Source organism: Moschus berezovskii, chromosome 6 (assembly GCF_049115385.1).
Source record: "Moschus berezovskii isolate FMDL1 chromosome 6, NW_MosBer_1.0, whole genome shotgun sequence".
Taxonomy (NCBI): domain Eukaryota; kingdom Metazoa; phylum Chordata; class Mammalia; order Artiodactyla; family Moschidae; genus Moschus; species Moschus berezovskii.
The window spans coordinates 62,175,975-62,197,241 of record NC_142465.1 but is presented as its reverse complement, the minus strand read 5'-3'; the positions used below and the strand labels follow the sequence as shown (position 1 = coordinate 62,197,241).

Here is a 21,267-nt window from a genome sequence, read left to right as displayed (position 1 = left end):
ATGGGAGTGCAGGGGATTCCTAGGTCAACACTCCTGGGATCACCCAGGACACAGTGTTCAACTTGGTCTTCTCTTCTGGTTAGTTTGTTCACTTTTTTGCTATCATTCTACTTCATTCTTTTTAAAAAATATTTTTGACCACACCCAGCTCGGTATGTGGGATCTTAGTTCCCCAACCAGGGACTGAACCCGTGCCCCCGTTATTGGAAGTGTGGAGTCCAACCATTGGATCGCCAGGGAATTCCCCACTACGCCATGCTTGTGTTGGGAGTTCTTTTTGGGGGTTAAGTTTACTCCTGGAATCTCCACATTTCTCTTTTCTGGCTTTAAGTAAACCTACAAACATTTTTTAAAATGCTTTTTAAAAAATTATTTTTGACTGGCTCTTCATTGCTGTGTGGGGTTCTCATTGCGGTGGCTTCTCCTGTTGCAGAGCATGGGCTCTAGGGTGCATAGGATCAGCAGTTGTGGCACATGGGCTCAGTAGTTGCCGCTCTTGGTCTCCAGAGCACAGGCTCAGTAATTGTGGCGCATGGGCTGCACACGGGCTTGATTGCTGTGGGGCAGCACTTGGGATCTTCCCGGACCAGGGAAGACTGTATCTCCTGGGTTGACAGGCGGATTCTTTACCACTGAGCCACCAGGGAAGCCTCTTGCAAACATCTTTGAAGTTTTTTCCACTAGGAACTATGGAAATGGAGAACAGGAATTTGTAAACTAACAAACTTGGGGTAGGTACAAAGTTATTTCAAGTCGTAATGGCTTGTAGTAGTAATCCATTCTAGAGTCTCCTCTCCCTCTACACTTGATTCAGTGATTTTTGGTTACTAACCATCAGCCTTTCAACTTAGTTCTGTTCCTGGGGCTAGTGAGCCTGTGTTTACTTCCATGTCAGAAGACCCCATTTCTGTCCCATGGAGGTGTCGTGGAAGCATAATCCATACGGCCAAGGAGCAAGTGAGTCTGTAAAGTTTAGGGACTCTTCAGGCAGAGCAATTTGCCTTGCTTCATTTCTGTACAGTGGTCCTGTGTGATGACTACAGCTACCTCTGAGGTTGCCTAGGACTGACTTTTCTGAAACTATTCCCTAGCCACCCTGTATCCCCTGGACCCAAAGAATAACTCAAGTTTGAGTTCCATAAAAAATCTACTTTGCTGACAAATGGAGAGAGTTGTTGTTCAGTTGCTTAGTCATATCTGACTCTTGTGATCAGATCTGGACTGCAGCACGCCTGGCCTCCCTGTCTTTCACTGTCTCCTGGAGGGAGTAGCATGGGAATATACATGTGACCATATGTAAAATGGGTAGATGGTGGGAATTTGACGTATGACTCAGGGAGCTCAAGTCAGTGTTCTGTGACAGCATAGAGGGGTGGGATGAGGTGGGAGGTGGGAGGGAGATCCAAGAAGGAGGGAATGTTTATATACCTATGGCTGATGCATGTTAATGTATGGCAGAAACCAGCATGATATTGCAAAGCATTTATCCTTCAATTAGAAATTTAAAAAAAAAGAAACACAAAAAATCCACTTTGTTGATCATACAGGATTGTATGAGGATAGGATGATATACACCTGAGCAATACATCCATGTTAAGTTGACTGCCTTGAAGTATAAATGAACTGATTCGTGAATTAATCAGATATAAACACAATTTCATGCTCATCAAGTATGGACCATCGTCTCTAGCAATTACAGTGTGGGTGAATAGTGATGCGGTGCTGAGGGGCTAGGCGACCATCCGTCTCTGCTTCCACCACGTGAAATCTCCATCCCAGCCCTGTACTGAGAATGCCAGCTCAGCATTTAACCCAGATCCATTGTGTGGACAGTTTCAGTAGGACAAAGGCCCCAGCACAGCACCAGCTAGCCTAGCAGCCCCTTTGGCTAGCTCCTGAGGGCCCCCCTTCTCTCTCTTTCTCTGGTAATGCTTTGCTGACTGCTGACTCCTGGCAAAGTCCAGAACAATCACCAAGCTCTGAGGGCATCATCCCTCTCCCACTCATATTTAAGGGCTCCAATTAGCACTTGGATCAGGCCAGGGCCCCTGCGTGTTAGAAACGGGGTAATCCAAGAAATAGAGTAAATAGTCTACCCTTTCCTTGGAAGGACTGATGCTGAAGCTGAAACTCCAATACTTTGGCCACCTGATGCAAAGAACTGATTCACTGGAAAAGACCCTAGTGCTCAGAAAGATTGAAGGTGGGAGGAGAAGGGGACGACAGAGGATGAGATGGTTGGATGGCATCACCGACTCAAAGGACATGAGTTTGAGCAATCTCGGGGAGTTGGGATGGACAAGGAATCCTGGCGTGCTGCAGTCCATGGGGTCCCAGAGTTGGAAATGACTGAGCGACTGAACTGAACTGACCCTGTCCTTGCCTCCTTCTCTACTTTCTTTCCTGTGGAGTCAGATACAACCCAAGACAGGCTGACCAAAGCTTGGTATGGGTCAGGTCCAGTTCTAAGCACTTTCATATCTCAGATACTGGTATTTCCTAGGATCGCACCTTCAGCTTATTCCCTGCTTACTCTAATTTACATCCTCTCCTTGGATGACTTCATCTAAGTCATCTCCTCCCTTGAAATTTATATCCATATACCTACAGAATGTCTTCACCTACTTGGGTGTCCCACAGGCCACAAATTCAGCCTGTTCAAAACTGATTTATCTTTCCCCATCCAAACATGTTTTTCCTTTTGTATCCCCTCATTAAAATTTTTTTTATTAGAGTATAGTTGCTTTATAATGTTGTGCTAGTTTCTGCTGTACAATGAAGTGAATCAGCTATATGTATACATATATCCCCTCCCTCGTGGGTTTCCCTTGCCCCCTTCCCTGGCTGTGTCCTCTCATTAAATCAGAAACCTATGAATCAAGTGTCCTTCCCCTGCCTCTCAGTCTTATCTAACAATAACCACAGTTCCATCAGTTCTACTTTTTGGATAGCTGAGCCCACACCAAAGACTCCCAGAGTCTTTGGACTCTGCTTAACTCCGTTTCTAGTTTCATCGCTTCCAATTCACTTTCCATGTTGCTGTCAGCTCTCTGTTTGTAAAAGGACCTGTAATTTGTCATTACCCTGTGTTCCCTTTAACAACTCTTGTATGCCTGAAAAACATTCTTATCAGGGCTCACATGACTCTTCATAATTCGGTATCAACTTTTCTAACTACTCTCCTTATGTCCCTAGCATGTGACTCTGGGAATACTGTGCTTCTTGTTGTTCCTCTAACACCCACTCTATTTCATGAGCCAGTGCTTTATCCCAAGCTGTTCCCTCTAGCTTAAATGTCTTTTCCTTCTTTGTTAAGTAAAGTTCTATCTCTTCCTTATTATTTATTATGCATGCAAGTGTTCAAGAGTTAATTACTTGTTCATTAGCAATGAGGCAGATAGAGCAACAGAATGAAGGTGAGTTTATCCGATAGATAGTCTGTAAAAGTGAAATAATCCAAGAGATGACATGTAAGAAACTATTCCCTGAGCAGGGAATAAAGTAATACAGTTGTGGTCTGACAGCGTGAGGAACATGGGAGTGATCACTTCGGCTCTCAGGACCAGGAGGAACAGAAGGAGAAGTCCTACAGAAACACAGTCCTGGAACTTTTCTCATTACTGATTGCTGTGTTAAGTCGATTCAGCCCTGTCCGATTCTTGGTGAGTCTATAGATGGTAGCCCGCCAGGCTCCTAGTTAATGGGATTCTCCAGGTAAGAACACTGGAGTGGGTTGCGATGCCCTAAACCCGCATCTCTTGTCTCCTGCGTTGGCAGGTGAGTTCTTTCCCACTACCACCACCTGGGAGAGGATGACTCTACTGAAGGAAAAGTCACCTTCACACCTGTGCTTCTAGTCTTGAAAACAGTGGAAGCCTCTCTTCTCACACCCTAATAGTATGGAAAGGCTGAGCCACGCTGACCCCTGGTGGAAGGAATGAGCTAGTGCGTGCAAGAACTTTGGCACAAAACTCCCTTCAGTTCAGTTCAGTCGCTCAGTCGTGTCTGACTGTTTGCGACCCCATGAATCACAGCACGCCAGGCCTCCCTGTCCATCACCAACTCCCGGAGTTCAGTCAAACTCATGTCCATCGAGTCGGTGATGCCATCCAGCCATCTCATTCTCTGTCGTCCCCTTCTCCTCCCGCCCCCAATCCCTCCCAGCATCAGAGTCTTTTCCAGTGAGTCAACTCGTCGCACGAGGTGGCCAAAGTATTGGAGTTTCAGCTTCAGCATCAGTCCTTCCAATGAACACCCAGGATTGATCTCCTCTAGAATGGACTGGTTGGATCTCCTTGCAGTCCAAGGGACTCTCAAGAGTCTTCTCCAACACCACAGTTCAAAAGCATCAATTCTTCGGCGATCAGCTTTCTTCACAGTCCAACTCTCACATCCGTACGTGACCACTGGAAAAACCATAGCCTTGACTAGACAAAACTCCCTTATGTATTCCTTTATTCAAAAACAGTGAACACTTACTCTGTACTAAGGAGAATACTGAGACCCAGGAGCACAGAGTACAAGAGACTTAAAGCCCCTTATGAATTCACAACCTAATGGGTGGGCTAGCCTCTTTAAATGTTCCCTCAGCCTCTCTGAGGAGAATGGAAGACCAGGTGGAAAGCCAATACAGCAGACCAGGGGAGAAATAATGTGATAGGGATTTAATAACAATCAGATATGTGAGAAGCTGGAATCAAGATTTCTGGGAGAAATATCAACAATCTCAGATACGCAGATGACACCACCTTTATGGCAGAAAGCGAAGAACTAAAGAGCCTCTTGATGAGAGTTAAAAAGCTGGCCTGAAACTCAACATTCATAAACCTAAGATCATGGCAGCCGGTCCCATCACTTCATGGCAAATAGATGGGGAAACAATGGAAACAGTGACACACTTTATTTTCTTGGGCTCCAAAATCACTGTAGATGGTGACTGCAGTCATGAAATTAAAAGACGCTTGCTCCTTGGAAAAAAAGCTATGACCAACCTAGACAGCATATTAAAAAGCAGAGAGATTACTTGCCAACAAAGATCCGTCTAGTCAAAGCTATTATTTTTCCAGTAGTCATGTATGGATGTGAGAATTGGGCTACAAAGAAAGCTGAGTGATGAAGAATTGCTGCTTTTGAACTGTGGTGTTGAAGAAAACTCTTGAGAGTCCCTTGGACTTCAAGGAGATCCAACCAGTCAATCCTAAAGGAAATCAGTCCTGAATATTCATTTGAAAGACTGATGTTGAAGCTGAAACTCCAATACTTTGGCCACCTGATGTGAAGAACTGACTCATTAGAAAAGACCCTGCGGGAAACATTGAAAACAGGAGAAGGGGATGACAGAGGATGAGATGGTTGGATGGCATCACCGACTCGATGGCCATGAGTTCGAGCAAGCTCCGGGAGTTGGTGATGCACAGGGAAGCCTGGCATGCTGCAGTCCATGGGGTCGCAGAGTCGGAGATGACTGAGCCACAACAACAACACAGGTGGTGGGTTCGAATCCAATCATTGTTTAATTCTAAAATCTATACTTATAACCATCTTGCTACACTTTCTAAACGTCCTATTTAGTTTAAACAAGAACAGCATTCCTCTCCGCGAAAAGCCAGGCTAACCAGCCCCCGAGGGAACAGAAACGGAACTCATTAAGATGGCGGCTCTTACGTCATCACGCTGCGCGGCGCGCTCTCTAGCGCCACGTGCGAGAGGAGCGGGCGGGCAGTTGGAGGGGGGTCTCAGCTGGGGGCGTGCCCTGTTCATCCGCGGCGCAAGATGGCGCTCCCCCTTGCACGTTCGTTGTGCCTGTGCCGCCGGGGAGCCAAACGATTGGGGGTTGGCGCCGCGGAATCCCGCAGAGGTAGGATTCTATCCTTTTACTCTCTTTTACGTCCAAAATAGTTTCCGTCTGATATTTCTGGAGCCCGCGGGAGAAACATCCGCACAGCCCCTTCCACTCATTCCCGTCCTCCACCTGCGTTCCAAACGCGGGACACTCTCTGGTTTCTTTAAATTACGCGACTTCTCCAGTCCGAGTTTTTTGGCTCCTTGGGCTGCCCGTACTAAAGCGCCCCCCACTCTCTGTCCGCTCGACATTCTGACTCTTCCGTGTTTCCTCGTGATTTGTCTCCCTGTTTTACATCGCCTTGTATGCGTTCTAGAGTTCTAGTTCACATCATTATCCAGTCTTTTTGCTCTGCCCGCAGGCATCAGTTTCAAATTGGAAGAAAAGACAGCCCACAGCAGCCTGTTACTCTTCAAAGGTGACACAGGTGTCAAATACGGCATGGTGGGATTGGAGCCCACAAAATTAGCCCTTAATGTGGAGCGCTTTCGAGAGTGGGCAGTTGTGCTGGCGGACACAGCAGTCACCAGTGGCAGGCATTACTGGGAGGTGACAGTGAAGCGCTCCCAGCAGTTCCGGATAGGAGTGGCAGATGTGGACATGTCTCGGGATAGCTGCATCGGTGTTGACGATCGTTCCTGGGTGTTCACCTATGCTCAGCGCAAGTGGCACACCATGTTGGCCAACGAGAAAGCCCCAGTTGAGGGCATGGGGCAGCCAGAGAAGGTGGGGCTGCTGCTGGAGTATGAGGCCCAGAAGCTGAGCCTGGTGGATGTGAGCCGGATTGCTGTGGTCCACACACTACAGACAGATTTCCAGGGTCCAGTGGTGCCTGCATTTGCCCTTTGGGATGGAGAGCTGCTCACCCATTCAGGGCTTGAGGTGCCTGATGGGCTCTAGTATGTCCGTGACTGGAGTCCCTAATCACTGTCTTGGCCTGCCTCCTGCTCCAAGTGTCTGAAACCTTTTAACTGTGCCCGAAGAAACCGCTGGCTCCCAAAATTCAGTGACGGGTCCTCTGTGCAATATTTGTCATCTTCCTTTCTCCTATCTTGTGAAAGCTAGGCATACGGCCATGCTCGCCCCTCCCCCAAACTACTGCCAATTTCCTTGGCTACTATGAATGTACTTTCTCTGACTTGCATCCTTCAATCTCTCTGCCTCCCTGTGTCCATGCCTTTCTCAGACTGAATTCAGTCTTACTCTTCAGCTTTGTTTGCTTTGTTTGAATTTCATCACTGTGCTACCTCTCCCTCCCTTTGCTCACATGGAACTCGTTTGTTCTGGGGGCTCTACCTAATCTCTCCAGAGTAAATCCTTTCTACCTCTGGCTGGAGGAGTGGTGCCGTGAATGACTTGGCCCTTTGTGTACAGCACATACAGAGTCTGGGCTCTGGTTCCCTCGGGAAGTGCTTTACTGACTGTGCCAGGATGAGAACAGAGCCCTCCTTCCCTCATGCCTCAGTGTTAAGACTCAGCCCCACACAGCTGCAGGTCTCCTCACCCTGAGTCCATCTGCCTTAATTGCACACCTCTGATACCTGGTCGTCTTTTGCAATCATTGGACCAGTTACAATCATGACCAAAGGGGAAGAGACACATGGGGGATATTGAGGGAATCAGTGCTAGAAACTTTATTCTCCAGGCGGTCCATCTTCATTTCAGCTACAGTTTTGACTTCCAGAGCAAGGAATACACAATTCACTTGGGGGTTTGTTCAGACCCAAGCATTTACCCCCACTTGGCAGCAGAATACACTTAATCTAAAGCAGTATTTGGGATTGAGGAAAACCTAGTGGGGTGAGTATGTATGTGAAATATGTATTCTTTGGGCTCTGTCTGACCCTGTGGTTCCATCTTACTCTACAATGCCTTTATGATGGTGATGCAGCTGGGTGGCCCTAGGGGAGAAAGAGAAGGACTGGGTCTAGCAAAAATAATTTGTGTAATTAAAGTTTATTTGAGCACAAAATACTTTATCTGTCTATAAAATTGCTATTAGCAGTAGCAGCAGCACTTCTGGCCAAGGGGGATGTCTCCAGACTACTAAAGCCCGGTACGTAGCTCCCTCTTCCTCTGTGTATATATACACGTGTCGGGTGGCTAGAGCCCTTCCGCCCGACTCTCTCTCAGAATGGCTTCTTCAGAGAGAAGAGGAGACCTGCGTGAAGACCTGGGATGATCTGGAGTGGGCTCAGCCATTAGTCTGTACTTTTAAGAAGCCCACAATCTTTGCAGATAGCTCTACTGTAGGTGTCCACAAAGGCACTTCTCTATACTCTTTCTGGCAAGGGAATGTGGTATTTCGACTCTTTTACAAAAAGCAGTGGCCTTAGTCCTGGTCCCCGCTGAAGCAGTGTGGCCCTCCGTAGCATGTTTGGTGGTTATAGGTTAAGTGTGCAGCCAGCTCGTGCTTTTTCTTGGCCAGGGACCATGCGTGCCCCATGCTCACACCATGCTCTCTAAGTTCTCTTTGGACAGGGCCTCAGCTGCAGCTTCCGCCCGAGTCTCAGATGGTGTGTATGAGTCCTGGTAGTCTTGGAGCAGTTTCACCACCTCCAGGTGGTTGAACTGCACAGCATCATCCAGGGGGATGTTGCCCCACCTGAGAGGAGAAACAGAGACCATGAGCAGGCAAAGAAGACGTCAGGAGTGCTCTGGTTATACACCTAACTGGTGGCTGGAGCACAGAAGTGGAGAGGTTGCTGCCCATTTTCTGTCCCCCCCGATCCACTTTAGCTTAATCCTACTCACCTATCCTTGACAAAAGGATTCACTTTGCAGGCCTCAATCAGGAATTTAACAACTTCAGTGTGTCCTAGAAACATGGGCAGAAGGAAAACGAAAGGGTACAGATCCTAATGCTTGTGGTGTTAACATGAGTACAGACACTTGGCAGCTGGAGTCTGAACTAAAAGGGGAGGGGTAAAGGCTTCTTTGATGCTTTTGAACTGTGGTGCTGGAGAAGACTCTTGAGAGTCCCTTGGACTGCAAGGAGATCCAACCAGTCTATTCTAAAGGAGATCAATCCTGGGTGTTCATTGGAAGGACTGATGCTAAAGCTGAAACTCCAATACTTTGGCCACCTCATGCGACAAGTTGACTCACTGGAAAAAGACTCTGATGCTGGGAGGGATTGGGGGTGGGAGGAGACGGGGACGACAGAGAATGAGATGGCTGGATGGTATCACCGACTCGATGGACATGAGTTTGAGTGAACTCCGGGAGTTGGTGATGGACAGGGAGGCCTGGCGTGCTGTGATTCATGGGGTCGCAAAGAGTCGGACACGACTGAGCGACTGAACTGAACTGAACTGAAAAGGCTTCTTCCCAGTTTTGTTCCCTGCAGCACCCAGTGATAGCCTGCGAACTGAAGGCCATCTAGACAGAACTAGTAGTTGCCTCTGTAACCTTGAGGGCACACATAATGGGGGGTACTCTTGGTAGAAAAGAAAGGTCTTGGGATCTGCTTCCCCTCTTATCTTTAACCTTCAGGTACCTTCAGCGGCAGCAACGTGCAGGGCAGTGCGGGAGTCATAGTCTTTCTGTTCCATGTCCATGGCTGACAAGGCAAACCTAAAGGGGAGTAGAAAGTAGCTGGAGTTACCCAGATCAGCCTAGAGTCACTGGTAGCCTTTCTGAAGTGGGGTCAGACTGGATGAGTTCCAGAAAAAGCAAGACAGAGCTTATGACAAGATCTGTGGACTCTGTATAGTCTCTGTTCTCTATCTGATGAGACTGTCAACTCCTATGTCAGGTGGGAGTGTGATGGTTCCAGGAACATCACTGCCTACCTGTAGTAGGTGCCCAGTACAGATTCATTGATGTTGGTAGTCCATTTGAGGCAAGGTCCTTACCAACCTCCTAGGACTCTGCTTTTAACACCCAGATTAATCACAACAGTGGCTACCATTAATTAAGTTCCTATCACATGGCAGTCACTGTACTTTAAAGAAAAAAACTCATTTAAATACAGTCTGACCATTCAGTCTGGCTGTAAGGCTGAAGCACTTAACTATTTGGCTATGTTGATGGCTAATGAGATCTCTACTAGGAGTATTTTGTGTTTATTTGGTCAGAGTAGAAGTACCTTCGAAGAGCTGAGACATCTCCACTAGAGGCAGCAAATAACAGGTTCACCACAGTCTTGTTCTGGAAAACAAATCAGACCCGCCTGAGATGAACTGTGACTTTGAACCCACCCATGTCCAGCTCTTCCCTGTCACCCTCCCTCATGGGTTAGCCTTAGGGGTTAACTTAGCCTAGGGTTTTACTGAAGTGTTACGTAATGTTCTTTTCTGAAATAGTCTTATGAGCCCCCCTCCCGCCAGGGTTTTCCTTACCCGGACTTCTCCCCCTTCACGCCGTGGGTCTAATTTCCGAGCACAGTGCCTCAGGTTATCATAGTTGTGGAAATTGAAGAGAGACACCAACCTCTAGAATTGTAAGGCAAAGAGATTGTTTACTTCCTCCCGGCACTTAGTAGGAGCTCGAAATTGTTTTATTTTCTCATTCAAAAATACGAAGTACTATATGCAAAGTCACTTACTTGGCAGAAGTTGACGCCCCTATAGCTGTTCCCCAGCTTGTCCAGCGGAGGTGACAGACACATCATCCCCATGACGCTGGGCACCACGAGGAGGATGGCTCCTGACACAGCTGATTTGGCCGGCAGGCCCACCTTGGGGACAAAGTTGGAACTGAGGCTGAGCCAGAGATGCCCCAACTCGGGGTTAACAAGTTAGCCAGTCCTAAATGACTGCATGGGTAAGGCCATGCCCATCTCAAACTGTTGGCTTGTTAATTAGCTATTCTTATTCCAGTCCTCCCCAGCCCTCAAATTTGTGGCTTCAGTAAGGAACCTATCTACTCTGTGCCTGAAGCTGTCCTCGAGCTAGGACAAAAGTCTGTCAGTTAACTTACATTCTGGTGGCAGGAGGTAGACAAAGACAAAAATAATCACAACTTAGGAAACACATTAGAAAAAGCAGGGTACTGTGACTAAGGAGGCAGTGGGAGGGAGGGGCCCAGTGGAGAAGTGGGTGGTCAGAAAAGCCTCTCTTTGGAAGTGACCGCCTGTATGAGACCTGAAGAGTCTACAGCCATGTGAAGGGAGGCAGAGGAGTGGTTCTGAAATTGTCCCCTCTTGCGTTTATGTGTTTGAGGGGCTTGCCGTGTTTGGCAAACTCCCCTAAGGATTCTTGGCCTAAATTGCCCGACTGGAGGTTAGTGAGTGAGAGGCAGGAACACACGTCCACCTCTCCACCTTCAGAGACTCAGTGTCCTCTCTTCCTGACTCTGGGCTCGTGACGAATGGATGGCAGGGCCAGACGCACTCACATGGAAGGCAAACTGGCCCGAGAAGTCGTACATGCCACAGGAGTGCATGAGGCTGAGGGTGTTGCGCACGGCTTCCGCGCTCAGCACGCTCTCTCCAGTGATGGGGCAGATCCCACCGTTGGCCAGGGTGGCTGCCATGACACTGCCCGACTCACAGGTCACCTCCACAGAGCACAGCTGAGGAGACAAGGCAGAGGTGAGGGTGCGGACTCGACCTGAATGCTGTGCTCTGAGGTGTAGAGCAATGTTCTTGACACATTGACCCTTCAACAAATTGCCCTGGGGTTTCTGAAGGACTCCGGGATCCCTGGTGACCATCCTGTGGGTCACAGGAAGGAAGGCAGTCTGTCTTGTTTCCTTGGCCCTAGGCTGAATGGCGGCTTTTGCTTACCTGGAAGTAGAGATCAAGGGCAGCCATCATGTCCACCCCTTTAGGAAAGCACTGCAAGGAAGAAGAGGCGAGAGGCATCAGCGGTCCCTGTCGCACTGCCAGAAGTCCCCAACCCCCTCTGCCCTTACACCAGCCGCAGAATTCCCAGGGTTTCTCTACTGCCTCTCCCGGTTACCTTCTTTTCCTTTAGATAATAACCAATGGCATAATTCCGATCCCCCGTTTCCTTCTCTGACTGGAATCTGAAACAGACACCCAATTTAGTAGTTGACATTTGAAAGATGGGTGTGAAGAAAAGGGGGAAAAATACCTTCCCTGAGAGAGAAAACTAGATCGCATATGTCAAACTAAATCAGCCCTTTTATAAATTCTCCCAGTGATACTGGAGGAAATGTCTGAAGCGAAGCCAGCACTGGGCCCAGCTTTATGGTAGTGTGAAAGACACAACCAAACCCCAGTGGTGTGGTCATCTAGCCTAGGAAAACGACGTTTTTGCCTTCGTGAAGCCTGGCAAGAAAGGGCCCAGGTGCAGACTCTCATGCCATCTTTCACGTTAAGTACTAAACAGAAATGGAACAAATTCTTTTACAAAGCAAACAAATGTCGACGATGGGGCAGGCAGGAAGCTGGGAAGGTCAAAGTTCCCATGGGATTCCTTCCTCCTAACAGTCTCTCTATCCTCCTTGATTCACCACGCCCCCCAGCATGTGAGTACACACACTCAAAACAGCCCCCCACACACACACACTTAGCCAGTCCTGTGAACAGGGCCTTACGTGGCATTGCTGAAACCCATGTATTCATTCCCAGCCATTTTGTTCAGATACTGCAAGACCTGGAAGAGAAAAGGGAGCATGGGAGGCACCCCATGCATGAAGACCCCCAGTGAACACACACAGGCTTCTGCACTCCTGCGCTCCTAACCCTTCTGCACTCCTCAGTCCTTATCCCAGCAGGGACTTCTTCTGAAGGTCTTCCTCCCTGACACCAGATCCCCACACTTCTGGAAATAAGGCTTCTGGTATGGGCTGGTGCACCATCAAAGTGGGGTTAAAGCCAGGCACCGGGGCAGCTGGAATGGACACCTTGCCGTGGAGAAAAGCAGCCAGGGGCTGAGCAGCGAGGGAACTTACAAAATCAAACTTTTCTGCTTTGTTACAGTCCATCTGCAAGGCAACAAAAAGAGCTGTCAGTTTTCTAAGCCTCTGAGGCTGACAGGGAGGGTCAGAAGGACCTAGTGGAGACAGACTGTTGGATTGGTTGTGCTTCTCGGCTGCTGCATTTTACAATGACATTTTTTTTTTTAAACTGAGACTTTTTTGTATCCATGCCTACGTAGTGATCTTAAAAACCATTTAGAGTTTATGATCAAGTAATGAGTACAGATAATTTCATCCCATCTGTGAGCCTCACCCATCCCTGAGTTTCAACTCCCATCTCCATTCTCAATACCAATCCTCATCCCTCACTACCACTTTCATGTTCCTGGTTCCAGTCCTGTCTCCAAGTCCCGCCCCTATTCCTGCTCCCCATCCTCATTGCTTATTCCCCTGCTGGAGCCTTGCTCTATCCTATCCGTGACGCCCACAGCCATCTCCAAGACTGGAGTGAGTGATGGGAATGGGAGGAGGGTGTGTCTTGCATACACTGTGGTACTCAACTATATAAACTATATTGATAATTGAAGTAAAGTTAAAGATTTTAGCTGAGGGTCATGTCAGTAGGGCCTATTTAGATGGGAATAGGATGAGGCAGGTCCCAGATACAGGGCTGTAGACAGAGTGATCCCAGAGCAAGGGGAGAGCTTGGTCCCTGCCAAACCTCCAATTGCTTCCTGTCTGTGTCAACTATAGTGTCAACACTGCAGGATCTCTGACACCTGAGTCCCTAGGGGGAGGGTTCCTAACACCACCTTCCTCAGGAGGGGCTGTGATTGGCTCTGGATTGTTGCTGCCCACACTGCTGTCGGGTTCTTGCTCAAGCCCTGGGAGACCTACAGCTGACAGGCTGGCCTGACATCCTTGCTCAAGGCCAACTCACAGCTCCAGGTGACGTGAATAGGTGCCCTGGTCTGGCCATTCACCCTTCTTTCCACGTGTCCCTCACCCAGAAGTGGCCAATCAGTACCTAATAGAGCTGTCCTCCCCTTGTGTCTGGCATTTGGTTCTTGGTCCTAGGCTGGGGTCAGGACCTTCTGTCTTCTCTCTGGGCCAGGAAGCTCTGGGCTCCGGACTCATGGGTGGGGGCAGGGATACAATTTCTCTTACTAATGTCCTCAGCATAATTTATGAGTCCCTGCTGTGTTTTCACTGCCTCCTGAGCACCCTTAAAGGAATCAAGGCCCCACCAATCTCCCTGGAGAGACAGGCAGATATGAAGGATAGAAGAACAAGGCAAGCTAGAGAGCAGTACCTTCCAGAAGCCTAGGTAGCACTGACCTTGATCAGGGAGCTCACGACAATGGCACCAGCATTGACCATGGGGTTATGGGGGATTCCTGGAGAAATACAAACCACCCAGAGTCTTATCAGCCACTGAGTAAAACCTTTACAGCCTGCCCACTCTGCAGGGTAGATGGGAAAGGTTTCTTTGCTGGGGAGGATGGAGTGACAGAGCTGATCAGGAAGGGCAGAGGACTTCCCTGGTGGTCCAGTGGTAAAGAATCCCCCCTAACAATGCAGGGGGCACAGGTTTGATCCCTGGTCCAGGAAGATTCCACCTGTCACAGGTAACTAAACCTGTGCACTGCAATTACTGAGCCCAAGTGCTGCAACTCCTGAAGACTGAGTGCCCTGGAGCCCGTGCTCCACAGCGAGGGAAGCCCCCGCAATGAGAAGACAGTGCACTGCGACTAGAGAGCAGCCCCACTCGCCACAGCTAGGGGAAGTCTGTACAGCAATGAGGACCTAGTGCAGCCAAAGATAAAAAAAGGGGCAAAGAAACACATACCCTTGGGAGAGGGGTGGGGTAAGAAGGGGACATCTGTGAGTCTGGTCTGGGCCCAGGGAGTGCTCACCTTCCTCATTGAGGGAGAGCGTGTTGTAGCGCAGGCCGCTGGGCTCCTTGCCCACGAACTTGTGCACGTAGTCCGTGCCTAGGGTGCTTATGGAGATGGCATATGTGAGGGGCTTCACGCAGGACTGCAGGCAGAAGGGGATCTTTGTGTGGCCCACGGAGTGCCTGGAGGCAAAGAGGGGCCATGAAAGGGGCTGGACGATGCTTGGCACCTGCACCTGCGTCCCCTTCCTCAGCCAGCATCTCACCGTTGGCCATCCACAGTACACAGCGAGACGCCCCACAGGTCTGGGTTTGACTTGGCCAGCTGAGGGATGTAGGCTGCCACCTGGGGAGGAGTGGGCAGAGAAAACAGAGACAGAATGGAGAAATGGACATGGAGAGGGGGAACAGAGCTGAGGTTCAGGATCAGGAGACTCTTTCAGATAAAAGCTAAAATTCTGACTTCTGCAGGACAACAGGGTTCCCTCCTGCCTGGTGTTCCTAGAGACACCGAAGCCTTAGGTCCTAGGCCTTACCCTTCTGCAGACCCAGAGATAGCAGTAAAGCGCATAGAAGGTATTAATACAAAGAGAATACTGGGCTAGCTTTCCTTTCTCTTCTTAGGCTCAATAACCCTATAGTCTCTTTCAAAGTTCTATTGAATCCTTATGTCAGTTGTCTCCATAAAAACATCAGATTCCCTCACTTGCTCTAGAAATCACAGGTAAAAATACTTAAAGCCCTTGTCCCCCACTTTTAGAGGTTCTGCTTCTCATCTCTCGTCAGTTGGATTTCCAGCGCCAGGAACTCTCTGAGAAGCAAGGTATACCTGGCCCAGAGCCCTTGCCCCTCCCTCTGTCCCCTGGCCCTCACCTTGCCTCCACTGAGCTCTTTGGCATCCTCAAAGATGCGGTCTACATGGCTTGTGAACTCCTCAAAATCAGGAATGACAAACTTCTTTCGGAAGGCCTGAGTCAGTAGCACAATGTTGCTGCTCACACACCTGGATCCCAGACACGACTGGGTTAGAGGGCTGGAGAGACACGGCTGTGACTCATGTGGCAGCATGGGGGTTGGGAATAAAAAGTGTGAGTGGTTGTCAGGTTTGGGACCAACAGCTGTGTATGTACCCTTTGGTCTATCCCTGAATCTTTCTGGGTCTTGTTTCTATGCCTCTAAAATGAGGGGTTGTAAATACTTTGGCCACCTCATGCGATGATTTGACTCACTGGAAAAGAGTCTGATGGTGGGAGGGATTGGGGGTGGAAGGAGACGGGGACAACAGAGAATGAGATGGCTGGATGGCATCACCGACTCCATGGACATGAGTTTGAGTGAACTCCGGGAGTTGGTGATGGACAGGCAGGCCTGGCGTGCTGTGATTCATGGGGTCGCAAAGAGGTGGACACGACTGAGCGACTGAACTGAACTGAACTGAATGATATGGAAAGATATTCCAAGACATAATGTCCTGGGATAGAAGGGAAAAACTCTGAACAATCTGTATAGTAGGTTTTATATTTTAAATCTTAAATGTTTACATATGTATATGGATATGCATAGGACATTACCTAGAAGATACCTACTAATCCGCTTACTTCTGGAAAAAGGGACTGGGATCGGAGAGACAGGGAAAAGAGAACATGTATTTCTCTGTTGTTTGAATTTTTATAATAAGTATAGGCATATTCACGTGTTGCTTGTGTAACCAGTAAATAATAAAATTAAGTGAGGGGTTGACTTGAATCCCTAGGATCCCTCCCGGCTGTTAAAGTCTGTGTCCCCAGAACAGTTTTGAGAGGGGGTGCCCTTGTTTCCTGGGCCCTCACTTTCGGAAAAGATCTCGGTCCAAGAGGCCACCACTGTTGGACTCTCGAACCATGCGGCGCATCTGGCTCATGCAGTCCCGGAGCCGGGGATCTGACGTCTGCAGTCCAGTGGCCTTCAGCGCCTTCCGGAGAAAGAAGCCTGGTAAGGTCAACTACGAGGACAATAATCCAATCCTAATTATTTTCCCCAATGGATAACAATGAACTCAACCCCAACTACTACAACAGGTGGAACAAATGGGTTTGCAGACTAAGAAAGGATGGAGTATAACAATATTGAAGGCTAACATGGGTTTCCTGTCCTTTTTCATCAAGGCAACTGGTTTCTGAACCCCTTGGATGTATGTGCCAAACCAAGAAGATAGGCCGAGTCAGAGGGTGGAATTATCCCTTCTGGGACAGCCTAGGCTACCTGCTATCATCAGCTGTTTTTCATCCTCATAATGAAGCCACCCATTAGCTGCCTTGTACCTGTCCTACCTTCCTTTTCCCAGTTTCCAGAGATCCTAAGGGATTAGTATCTTGAGCAGGTGGAGAGGAACTTACAGTAGTGAACTTGTGGATAGGGATTCGTTCCTGTCCCTCAGCAATAGTGTAGAAGAGCAGGTCACCCAGACGGGACAGCATGCCACTCTCTGAAGAGTCACTGTTTGGAGGCAGAGACAAGGGAGGAGGACAGGAACCTGAGAACTGCTCCCTGCTCCTCCTGCTAGAACAAGGGCTGATCAGTGGGGAGGTGTCCTCGGTCTACACCTTCTCCGGGAATCATCTGATCTATCCCTATAATTTTAACCTTCACATCTGTCCTATTCTCCAGCTTTCTTTTGTTCCTCAACTTCAGACATTTGTTTCTAGTTGCCTCCTAAATAATTGTGTTTCTAGATGTACCACAGCACTGCAAACTCAGCATGTTCAAGTCTGAGGTCATCTTGTCTGCCTCCCTCCCTCTGCTCCTCCTCTTGTGTTTCCCATTTGGATTAATAGTGTTACCAGCTACACACGGGCCAAGCTGGAAAAGTGGAATTATTTGGACAATCCCCATACCTTACACCCATAACCAAACCTGGATGAATCTATCAAATTCATGCGCTTTTCTTCTCTCCCGCTCTGCTGGAATGGGCTAGTAGAAAGTACAGAGTTTGCACCATAATAGCTGTGTGATCTTAATATGGATAGTAAGTCAGGTTATTTAATACAGCTGAACCTGCTTCCTCATCTCTAAAATAAGGGTTTAATATCTGCTTCACATGCGTAATGTGAGGTTTAATTTCAACGACATTCCATGAGAAACTATCTTTCACAAAGCAGGTTCTCAGTGGCTCCTTGTTGGTTGATTACACATTCTCTTGACTTGCAACCCATTGTTCACAATGTGACAGTTATCTTTCTAAAACTCAAATATCATTTCTCTAATCAGACCTTTGATAGCTCCCTAGTACCTACAAAGTAAGTTCTATTTCTTGGTATGGCATTAAAGGCTCTTTAAAACATGCCAGCATTCCTTTCCTACTTTCTACCATGCCCCCACACTCCAGTTATGCCAGGCATAATATTAAATAAAAGAAGCAAGCTGAAGAACACTTAATACTATGGTACTATAGTATGGTACAGGTAATAAATAGGTGGCTCCCCAAATGGGCTAAGGCACTGTCAGGCTTCCTGGCCTTTGCTGTGTACACTGAAACTTCTGCATGGAAAGACCTTTTCTTCCTTCACCTGCACAGTCCTGCTCATCCTACAAGGTCCATATCAAATGTTATTAACTCTAAAGGCTTCCCCAAACTCCTAGATTTTGCTTATGCTGCTGGTTTGACACAACATACCATCTTATTGACAGAAAACAATCTTCCCTGCTCTACTGTTGTGTCTTCTTGTTTTTTTTTTTTTTTTTGGATGCAGGGTTGGGCCAGGCAGCATTCGGGATCTTAGTTCCCCTACTAGAGATATCAACATATATTTGGTGATATTTGTATAAAATATCTCTAGAAGGTTGTACAAGATATCAATGACAGATATCTCTGGGGAGCAAAATTCCCTAAGAATTTAAGACATAATTGAACAACTGCATAAGAATATGTAGTAACCAAACTGAAGACTGGTTAAATAAATTAGGATATCTCAATACAATGGAATCTTACAATGACAAAACAGCAGCCATTAAAAGGACAATATCCTGCATGCACACATTAAATCATATTAAAAGCTGTTTATAAGTGGAAAAGATAGGCTATCAAAGAATAGGAATACTATGATCCTACTTTTGTTAAATTTTTATATATCCATATATAGCATATAGTATATATGTGGATATATTGAATACAGATATATGGTTACCTCTTATAGTGGGACCTTAATTTTTTCCTTGATACTCTATTTATCTTGTTTTTCTTTAATAATTAGAAATAAAGCTAAGTATTAAAAAACAAAACAATAACCTGAATTACAGGGCTTTTTCTCTTTGCTACCTTCCTCCTCCACCAAGAACACTTTCCCCTCATGGTGCCACATTCCCAGAGCCCACCCTGCTCCATGCCCTCAACTCCTTCTGCCCAATGGAGTATCAGTCCAAGGCCTTTACCAAGAAGTCTCTGGGAGCACAGGCAGCAAAAGGTAGGAGGATCAAGTTTCCTAAGAACACTTCCAACTGTAAATCAAATACTCCAGTTAAACACACACACACACACACACACACACACACCCACCACTTCTATTACCTGAGGCACAGGATAAGGAAGGAGGGGTGTGTGTGTGTATAGGAACCAGGGATGTCTCTTGCTCCCCATCCCACAGAAGATGTGAGGGTGAGGGAGATTAAACCTTTTCTCTATCCCACCACTATTTCTCTCAAGGTGATTATTTGGGAAAAGTTTGGATGGGGAGTAGACCGGGAGAGAGAAGGTTCTTTAAAGTTTAAACATTCCGTGTCTCCTTGAAAAGAGGCTGATTTATAACATAGTAACAGTTCTTACCAATAATAAATTGTTTAGTTGCTAACTCTTGTCTGACTCTTTTGCGACTCCATGGACTGTAGCCCACCAGGCTCCTCTGTCCATGAATTTCCCAGGCAACGATACTGGAGTGGGTTGCATTTCCTTCTCCAGGGGATCTTCCCCACCCAGGGACAGAACCGGAGTCTCCTGCATTGGCAGGTGGATTCTTTACCACTGAGCCATCAAGGATAAATAGATAAAGCTTATTGAATGTTACCTGTCCAGGACAGGGGGCTTCCTGGGTGGATCAGATGGTAAAGAATCTGCCGGCAATGTGGGAGACCTGAGTTCGATCCCTGGGTTGGGAAGACCCCCTGGAGAAGGGAATGGCTACCCACTCCAGTATTCTGGCCTGGAGAATTCCATCGACACTCCAGGACAGGAAATCTGGTGGTGGTGAGGTAGAGGACAGAGTGGTCTGTCTGGTTACTTTAATTACAGTGTGCATGTCTTTCTGATTGTCATCAATAGATGTCAATGACAGGGGAGTTGGTTCATTTCTTATTCTTGCTATAAAAGAGCAGGGGCTACCTGCCTAGTGTCTGTGTTGGCTTCTGGGGACGACAAAATTTCCTGCTCAGTCTGTTTCTGCGTGTGGAAGGCAAGAGGCTCATCCACCAAGTGTTCCTGGGTGGTGGGGGAGAGAGGTTCAGCCTCTAGGGCTGAGTAAGAGACCAAAGGAAGAAAACACCTTAAATCAGGGAGCCGCCTGAGCAGCACGTTTAATGGCTCTTGACTGGTTCTGGTTTGGGAGATCTGCGTCTTAAGATCTTCCCCTCCATTATAGATTTTCCTCCTTCAAAAACCAATCGGAGAACCACCCTTATTCTAGATTAGGGAGTCCTGATTACGCACACAACACATACGCAGTCGACCTACGCACATATCTGCGTACCAAAAAACTCGAGCATCACACATCACATGCCGAAACACAGACAGGCCACACACAGATCCAAGTACACCAGGACACGAGGCAGGCTGTCCCACACCCACGCATCCCCGAAAATACCCACGAGGATCAGGGAGAAAAGGAGGGTGAGGATGGGCAGTGCTCACACTGCCCTGCACTCAGACACGTGCACCAAGCAACATTCCGCACCACCAGCATTCTCAATTAAGTACGCACCTTGGATAGGCACCATCCCGAGCACCGACCTGCCCAAAAGCCCTGCCGGGCGGACGGCACGTTACCGCCCAAGCGTGGCGGACCCAAAGACCCAAATCTAAAGGAAAAGGCATCGCAGGCCAGTAAGCGAGGAGAGGAGAAGGGAGATGGGATGCGCTCCTGAGGGACTAGGACTCGGAAGCTAGCGGGAACCGCAGTGGGAGTGGGAGCGAGCCTGTCCCTTGCCCCTGTCCCGCGAGTCTTACTGATCCTGGTGCTGCGTCTGGTGGCTATGCGGCGTCTCCTTGCCCTGCGCCGCGGCCTCACTGAGGTGGTGCCGGATGCCCCAGCCAAGGAGAGGGTTCTGGCTCAGGTGACCCCAGCCGCCCCGCCGGCAGTGACTGCCAGCCCTGCTCAGCGAATTCTGTAGAGCCTTGACGGAGCGCATCCCCCCAGCTCGCCGCCCGCTCGGCCAGAGCGCCCAGGGTGTCTGAGAGGTGGCTGGAGCGAGGGGCGGAAGAATCGTGGACCAGGTAGGGAGAGTTCAGTGATGGAATGCCGTGGAGAGAGGAGGCCCGGTGGGTGGGGTTGGTACAGGAGGAGGGGCCGGTCTTTACAAGGCTCGGGACACTGCCAGGTGCACCCAATTCCCCCCAGACAGGGGATCGCGGAGGCGCGCACGCGGTGGAGCAGAATACCTGGTAGAGGACTGGGGGGTGTCCAGCAGCTGGTGAGAAGGGGGCGGTGCTTGAGATTTGGGATGGACAATGCCC

General features: G+C 48.4%; 2 protein-coding genes across 3 annotated transcripts; one reads left to right on the top strand and one right to left on the bottom strand.

Annotated features, from left to right (window-relative positions):
* Nucleotides 1–5,731: 5,731 nt before the first annotated feature.
* SPRYD4 (SPRY domain containing 4) lies at nt 5,732–7,172 on the top strand. The gene is made up of 2 exons (XM_055395980.2): nt 5,732–5,857; nt 6,204–7,172. Exons 1-2 carry the CDS (start codon nt 5,773–5,775, stop codon nt 6,740–6,742), a joined length of 624 nt encoding a protein of 207 aa, XP_055251955.1. The 5' UTR covers nt 5,732–5,772; the 3' UTR covers nt 6,743–7,172.
* Nucleotides 7,173–8,211: 1,039 nt separating this feature from the next.
* GLS2 (glutaminase 2) lies at nt 8,212–20,942 on the bottom strand. Of its 2 annotated transcripts, none has more exons than XM_088837092.1 (18): nt 20,761–20,942; nt 16,946–17,045; nt 16,400–16,521; nt 15,444–15,573; nt 14,837–14,916; nt 14,590–14,753; nt 14,012–14,136; nt 12,707–12,739; nt 12,350–12,408; nt 11,749–11,815; nt 11,574–11,624; nt 11,183–11,359; nt 10,392–10,523; nt 10,186–10,278; nt 9,933–9,994; nt 9,342–9,418; nt 8,597–8,660; nt 8,212–8,447 (listed from the first exon to the last, which is right to left on the bottom strand). In XM_088837092.1, the coding sequence occupies exons 1-18, from the start codon at nt 20,940–20,942 to the stop codon at nt 8,291–8,293; spliced, it is 1,875 nt and encodes a 624-aa protein (XP_088693218.1). In that variant the 3' UTR covers nt 8,212–8,290. The 2 variants fall into 2 exon arrangements, with proteins under 2 accessions (XP_088693218.1, XP_055251953.1); XM_055395978.2 differs by having other exon boundaries at nt 14,012–14,070.
* Nucleotides 20,943–21,267: the final 325 nt, after the last annotated feature.

Bases quoted from the DNA above. Each gene is read 5' to 3' on its own strand.
- GLS2 (XM_088837092.1), bottom strand. From the start codon at position 20,942: ATGCGCTCCGTCAAGGCTCTACAGAATTCGCTGAGCAGGGCTGGCAGT. The intron at 14,754-14,836 runs GTGAGATGCTGG...CTTTGCCTCCAG, and splicing joins TGTACTGTGGATGGCCAACG to GCACTCCGTGGGCCACACAA. The intron at 10,279-10,391 runs GTAAGTGACTTT...TTACAATTCTAG, and splicing joins GGGGCGTCAACTTCTGCCAA to AGGTTGGTGTCTCTCTTCAA.
- SPRYD4 (XM_055395980.2), top strand. From the start codon at position 5,773: ATGGCGCTCCCCCTTGCACGTTCGTTGTGCCTGTGCCGCCGGGGAGCC. The intron at 5,858-6,203 runs GTAGGATTCTAT...CTCTGCCCGCAG, and splicing joins CGCCGCGGAATCCCGCAGAG to GCATCAGTTTCAAATTGGAA.